The 6,330-nt window shown below is 45.9% G+C and overlaps 1 protein-coding gene across 1 annotated transcript; it reads left to right on the forward strand.

The window, feature by feature from the left end:
- Nucleotides 1-457: 457 nt before the first annotated feature.
- VPS18 (vacuolar protein sorting 18 homolog (S. cerevisiae)) lies at nucleotides 458-5,903 on the forward strand (the record flags this gene model as incomplete). The annotated part of the gene is made up of 4 exons (XM_010148349.1): nucleotides 458-599; nucleotides 767-858; nucleotides 1,586-3,456; nucleotides 4,819-5,903. Coding segments are annotated over 4 exons (2,834 nt in total), but the record flags the coding sequence as incomplete, so codon positions are not given.
- Nucleotides 5,904-6,330: the final 427 nt, after the last annotated feature.

The raw sequence follows: 6,330 nt of genomic DNA on the forward strand, positions 1-6,330 counted from the left end.
GTTTCTCGGGTGGCTTGTATGGGACTGTCAAACCAGAGCCCTCTTTGTATCTTAGTGGAATACCAGCCATTCTTTCCTGTCTGAAACAAATAAACTCTCAACCAAGGAAAACAAACTACTTTGTGATTCTACTCTTATTTTCAGGTTTTTATGCAGTTTATGTGACAGTTTTGTGGCTTCCCCTGGAATTCTGTGTGCTTTCATATTAATGCCTGTGACAAGTTTGCGGTTCTGTGACAAGACAGTAAAGCGTAATAACTCCTTTTCTTTCTTGCTGTTTGTGTCTCTGTGAGGGCTGCTCTGGGTTCATGCCCCATAGAGCACACTCCCTTTTCAGTACAGCTCAGAGCAGGAGATCACCCTTCTAGTCTTTTAGGTTAAACGTTGATGTAGTGTGGGGTTGTTGTTGTGGGGTTTTGTCTTGTTTTGGTTTTAAGTGTTCGTGTTCTTTCTCCAGGATATGTGAATGCACGACTTGAGAAGGAAACACCAATATTTAACAAGCAAAGGATTGATTTTGCTCCTCCAGAGAAAATTAACAGCTTAGTGGTCTCCTCTAACCAGCTGTGTATGAGCCTTGGCAAAGACACCCTTCTCAGGTAATGCTGCCAGAGACCTGAAGGTACTGCCTTTTTTTTCTGAAGTTGCTAGAGAACTTGAAATTGCAAACCGGATAAGAAGCCATGAACCCGGTATGGAAAAGGGTAGGCAATTACGCCTACATGAACTTTTGCTGGAAGCATGCTTTCATGGTTTCTCTTTGCAGGATTGATCTTGGGAAGCCAGATGAACCTAATCAGGTAGAGCTGGGACGCAAAGATGAAGCCAAAGTCTACAAGATGTTTTTGGACCACACAGGTGAGTCAATGGGCTATGTAGATTGACAGGCCGTGTTTGCCAGCAGGTGTAGTTGAATGTGCGTAACAGGCACCGGTGAAGGAGTTCTCCTTCTCTTCTGTCAACAGGGAGAGCAGGTGGTGGTTCTGGGGGCAGGACTCCCTTCCCCAGGGGCCCTGCCTACCCCCTGCTCTTAGAAAAACACTGGCTTGTGGTGCGTATGCTGTTGCTTTTGAACTCTCTGAAATGAACACATGCAATGAGGCTGTTCTCAGCGAGGCTGCTAAAACCAGTAAAAGGGAATCTTTGCAGTCACCCTGTGCTCTGTGTGTTTATGTAAGATTTTTTAAAAAGGACTCTAAAACATCTGCAGCTCATTGTAGCCTTGACTGATTTTAGAAAACAAAAGCAGAGTTTGGAAAGAGTTGCTCCTATCTGTCACCAACTTCCAGGGACAGGAGAGAACTCTGGTAACTTTTGTCCTTAGAACACTTAGTGAAACTGAAGAGTAACTTCATGCTGAGCATCTGGGACTAGTAATTTAAGTTTGCAACATACGGACTACTGTTCGGATCCGGCATGGAAATCCCCCACATTCCTATGAATGCCTGGGAAAGTCTTGGATTAAGTGTGTTGATATCAGAGCTTATCGAATGTGAGGGTTAGAAACCTCAGGAATTTGGCTTGCTTAGGCACAGTCTTAATGTGTTTCCTCCCTCTCCTTCCCAAACCCCCTTCCTGTTGGCAGGCTCTCATCTCCTGATCGCTATGAACACCAGTGAATGCCTTTACCTGAACAGAAGTGTTCAGAAGGTGCGAGCGCTCTCCCGCTGGAAAGGCCACTTGATTGAAAGTGTGGGCTGGAACAAATTTCTTGGTTCAGAGACCAACACTGGGCCTATCCTGGTGGGGACAGCCCAGGGGCAGATCTATGAGGCTGAAATCTCGGTCAGTGAGGGAAGCCTCTTCAGCACTAATCCTGACCAGTACTTCCGACAGGTCTACACTCTGGAGGAGGAATCAGGCCCTGCCCCAGTCTGCTGCTTGGAGATTGAACGAGGGATAGAAGGGAAGTTTTTTATTATAGCCACCACTCGAAAGAGACTCTTCCAGTTTGTTGGAAAAGTGCCTGAAGGGACAGAGCAACAAGGCTTCAGCTCCATATTTGCTATGCACGCTGACCATTTGCCCAGCTTCCGGGAGTTTCCGGCCAGCTTTGGTTTCAGTGAGATAGCCTTCTACACCCCAAAACTGCGCTCCAACCCACGCTCCTTTGCCTGGATGATGGGAAATGGTGTTTTATATGGTACGTTGGATTATAGCCGTCCTGATTCAATTTTGAGTGATGAACGGGTCTGGGTTTATCCTTCGGATATTGATATAACTGTGAACAAGCCAATATCCATTGTACTCACCCAGTTCCACTTCCTGTTGCTGCTTCCCGATCGGGTGAAGGCGGTATGCACTCTGAACGGGCAGGTTGTTTTTCAAGACCTCTTCCTGGAGAAGTTTGGCTTACTGACACGCATGATCAAAGATCCCACAGTCCAGCAGATATGGATCCACACTGAGAAAGTAGTGTTCCGCTATCACGTCCAGCGGGAATCTAGAGATGTGTGGAAGATGTACATGAATATGAACAAATTCGATTTAGCCAAGGAGTACTGTAAAGACCGTCCAGAGTGCCTAGATATTGTGCTGGCAAAAGAGGCAGAGCACTGCTTCCAAAACAAGAGGTACCTAGACAGTGCCAAATGTTACGCGATGACCCAGAACTACTTTGAGGAAATTGCCCTTAAGTTCATTGAAGCCAAGCAAGAAGAGGCCCTGATGGAGTTTCTCCTTAAGAAGCTCAGTAACCTAAAGCCTTCCGAGAAGACACAGATAACTCTGTTGACCACGTGGCTAACAGAGCTGTACCTGAACTGGCTGGGAATATTGGAAGGAGATCCCTCACAGCGAAATCTCTATTTGGATACGCGGGAGAAGTTTCGCACTTTCCTCAGCAGTCCTAAAAACAAAGAATGTCTGTTTAATAACCGGGCATCTATTTATGAGCTGTTGGCAAGCCATGGGGACACAGAGCACATGGTCTACTTTGCAGTCATCATGCAGGACTATGAGCGCGTGGTAGCTCATCACTGCCAGCATGACGAGTACGATGAAGCTCTAAATGTGCTGTCCAGGCACAGAGACGAGAAGCTGTTCTACAAGTTCTCTCCGGTTCTCATCCAGCATATTCCCAAGAAAGTAGTTGATGCTTGGATTTCTATGGGCTCTAGACTGGATGCCAGGAACCTCATTCCAGCCCTTGTTAACTACAGCCAGAGTGCTAGCACCCAGCAGATCAATGAAGCCATTAGATACATGGAGTTCTGTGTCTATCAGTTGGAGGAAACCCAGCAAGCTATTCACAACTACCTGCTGTCTCTTTACGCTTTGTGTCGGCCGGACTCGCTGCTGTCGTACCTGGAGCAAGCAGGAACCAACCCAAACAGGATCCACTATGACCTGAAGTACGCATTGCGCCTGTGTGCAGAGCATGGGCACCACCATGCATGTGTCCATATTTACAAAGTGATGGAATTATACGAAGAGGCTGTGGATCTCGCCTTACAGGTACGTGTGTGTCTGTGCATGCCTGCTGTGGTACGTAGGAATGTAGCTTGCTATCAGGTTATCTTGAACAACCAAGCACTGAGAGGAACTTGTGCAGCTAAGTCTAGGAAGAAAGACCTGTCTCTGTGAACATACTTCAGTGCTTTCACAGTTGTTTTAAGTAGACAGCTGACTGACAAGCTGTAATAGAGGGGTAAGGGCATCGAAAGTACTAGGGGGAGTACTGTCTGTCTTAAGCTCCGTCTTTAACATAAAATGCCTTTAACATATCTGCATTTATACAAGACTTGCATAGCTATTGTTCAGGATTGTAATTACTTCCTAGTATTCTATTTCTAGAATGCCTTTGTCAGCTTAGTCTGACCTTCAGGGAGATGTTGGAATTTTTTCTGTTGGCATTGTTGTGTCTTCTTTGCTGAAATGTGTGGCCAGCAAGAATACTGTAACATGGATTTGCTCCTGTTGTAGTGCTGGGCTTTGTTGTTCTCTGCTGGGTAGCGAGCAAATCTTCAGGGAGTAATACTGGTGGAAAGGAGAGGTGTTCGACATGGAAGCAAGGTGCAGGTCAGTAGTGCAGCCCTAGGCAATGAGATGGCAATAGAAGTTTCTCTTGGTGCCACTGGTGGAGAGGAGAGGTGTTTGACATGGAAGCAAGGTGAGAGACCCCACCTGGGGTACTTGAGACCCCACCTGGAGTACTGCGTCCAGCTGTGGAGCCCTCAATATCAGAAGGATATTGACCACTTGTGCAGCTAAGTCTAGGAAGAAAGACCTGTCTCTGTGAACATACTTCAGTGCTTTCACAGTTGTTTTAAGTAGACAGCTGACTGACAAGCTGTAATAGAGGGGTAAGGGCATCGAAAGTACTAGGGGGAGTACTGTCTGTCTTAAGCTCCGTCTTTAACATAAAATGCCTTTAACATATCTGCATTTATACAAGACTTGCATAGCTATTGTTCAGGATTGTAATTACTTCCTAGTATTCTATTTCTAGAATGCCTTTGTCAGCTTAGTCTGACCTTCAGGGAGATGTTGGAATTTTTTCTGTTGGCATTGCTGTGTCTTCTTTGCTGAAATGTGTGGCCAGCAAGAATACTGTAACATGGATTTGCTCCTGTTGTAGTGCTGGGCTTTGTTGTTCTCTGCTGGGTAGCGAGCAAATCTTCAGGGAGTAATACTGGTGGAAAGGAGAGGTGTTCGACATGGAAGCAAGGTGCAGGTCAGTAGTGCAGCCCTAGGCAATGAGATGGCAATAGAAGTTTCTCTTGGTGCCTCCTATAACAGACAGCAGGCTGTGAAGTTGAGTGATGGATAAATGAAGAGGGAAGCTTAACTCAGTTTCCTTGCCTGTCCAATTTCTAGGTGGATGTTGATCTTGCCAAGTCCTGTGCAGATCTCCCTGAAGATGACGAGGAACTCCGGAAGAAGCTCTGGTTGAAGATTGCTCGCCATGTTGTTCAGGAAGAGAAGGATGTCAAGAAGGCAATGGCCTGCCTCTCCAGCTGTGCCCTGCTGAAGATTGAAGATGTCCTGCCATTCTTTCCAGACTTTGTCACTATTGACCATTTCAAGGAGGCAATCTGTAACTCCCTGGAGGACTACAACAAGCACATTGAGGAGCTGAAAAGGGAGATGGAGGAAGCCACGCAGAGTGCCAAGAGAATCCGAGAGGACATCCAGGAAATGAGAAATAAATACGGCTCTGTGGAGCCTCAGGAAAAATGTGCTGCTTGTGACTTTCCACTTCTGAACCGCCCTTTTTACCTTTTCCTGTGTGGTCACATGTTTCACTATGACTGTCTTCTCCAAGCAGTTTTCCCAAACCTTCCTGCCTATAAGCAGGCAAAACTTGAAGATCTTCAGAAGAAGCTGGCAGCTACCAGTCAGCCTTCTAAGAGCCACCATCGTCCCAAGGACGCAGATACCATCAGCTTAGGGAAGGGGCAGCAGAGTCGGGAACAGATCAAAGCTGACATTGATGACATTGTGGCAGCCGAATGTGTGTACTGTGGTGAGCTGATGATCCGGTCCATTGACAAGCCTTTTATCGATCCCCAAAAGTATGAAGAGGAGATGCAGAGCTGGCTGTAGTTTTCCAAATCTGCAACTGCCAATGCACCAGAGTGGTTTGGTTCACAACTTGTGAAGCTTCTGTGGTGGGAATATGAACTCCAGAAGCAGCAACACGGTGGCTTCTGTGGAACTCTGAGGAAAGAGTAGTAGGGTTTTGTTATCAGGATCACTGGTCTTGAAAATGGGGAGGTATAGCTGTGGCTGTCTAAGAATTTGAACAATACTTAGAGCTAACCTACTGGAGTATTTTTTAGCAGATGTTTACTGCTTGCAGTTCTTCTGAGGTTCTCAGTGTGAAGCTAATGGAGTGCCTTGTTGTCCAGAAGGAGTTGGGAACAGGCTATGATTTATCTTCCCTGTTGTGTGGTGTTTGTTTTGGGGGGGGCAAGCTCAGAGGGAAAGGTAGTGAACACTAAGCAGTGTAGCCTTCAGTCATCACTTTCAAAGCTAGAATTGCCTTCTGTTTCCTTTTTGCTGAGTTTATAACCATGTACATGGGAAGAACCTGAAAGGACAAATGCTCTTGCATATATATTTTATAAACATCGTGCTACACAAATACATGTTTCTACACAATGTAATATAAGAAAGTGTGTAATTCCCAAGTAGGAGTGTCTCATAATACACTTAAGTCATTTGCCTGGTGTATAATTCTCTTTCCCACAAGCTTTATGGACAAGCCCGTACATCTGGATTTTCTCTAGGTACTCTTCACTTTGTTTCTGGCTACACTTCCTAACCTGTTCACCCCTTCCTCCCTCTCTCCATCCTATTTCTACTATGACTGTCTTCATATGATGG

Source organism: Eurypyga helias, unplaced genomic scaffold, assembly GCF_000690775.1.
Source record: "Eurypyga helias isolate BGI_N326 unplaced genomic scaffold, ASM69077v1 scaffold44073, whole genome shotgun sequence".
NCBI lineage: Eukaryota > Metazoa > Chordata > Aves > Eurypygiformes > Eurypygidae > Eurypyga > Eurypyga helias.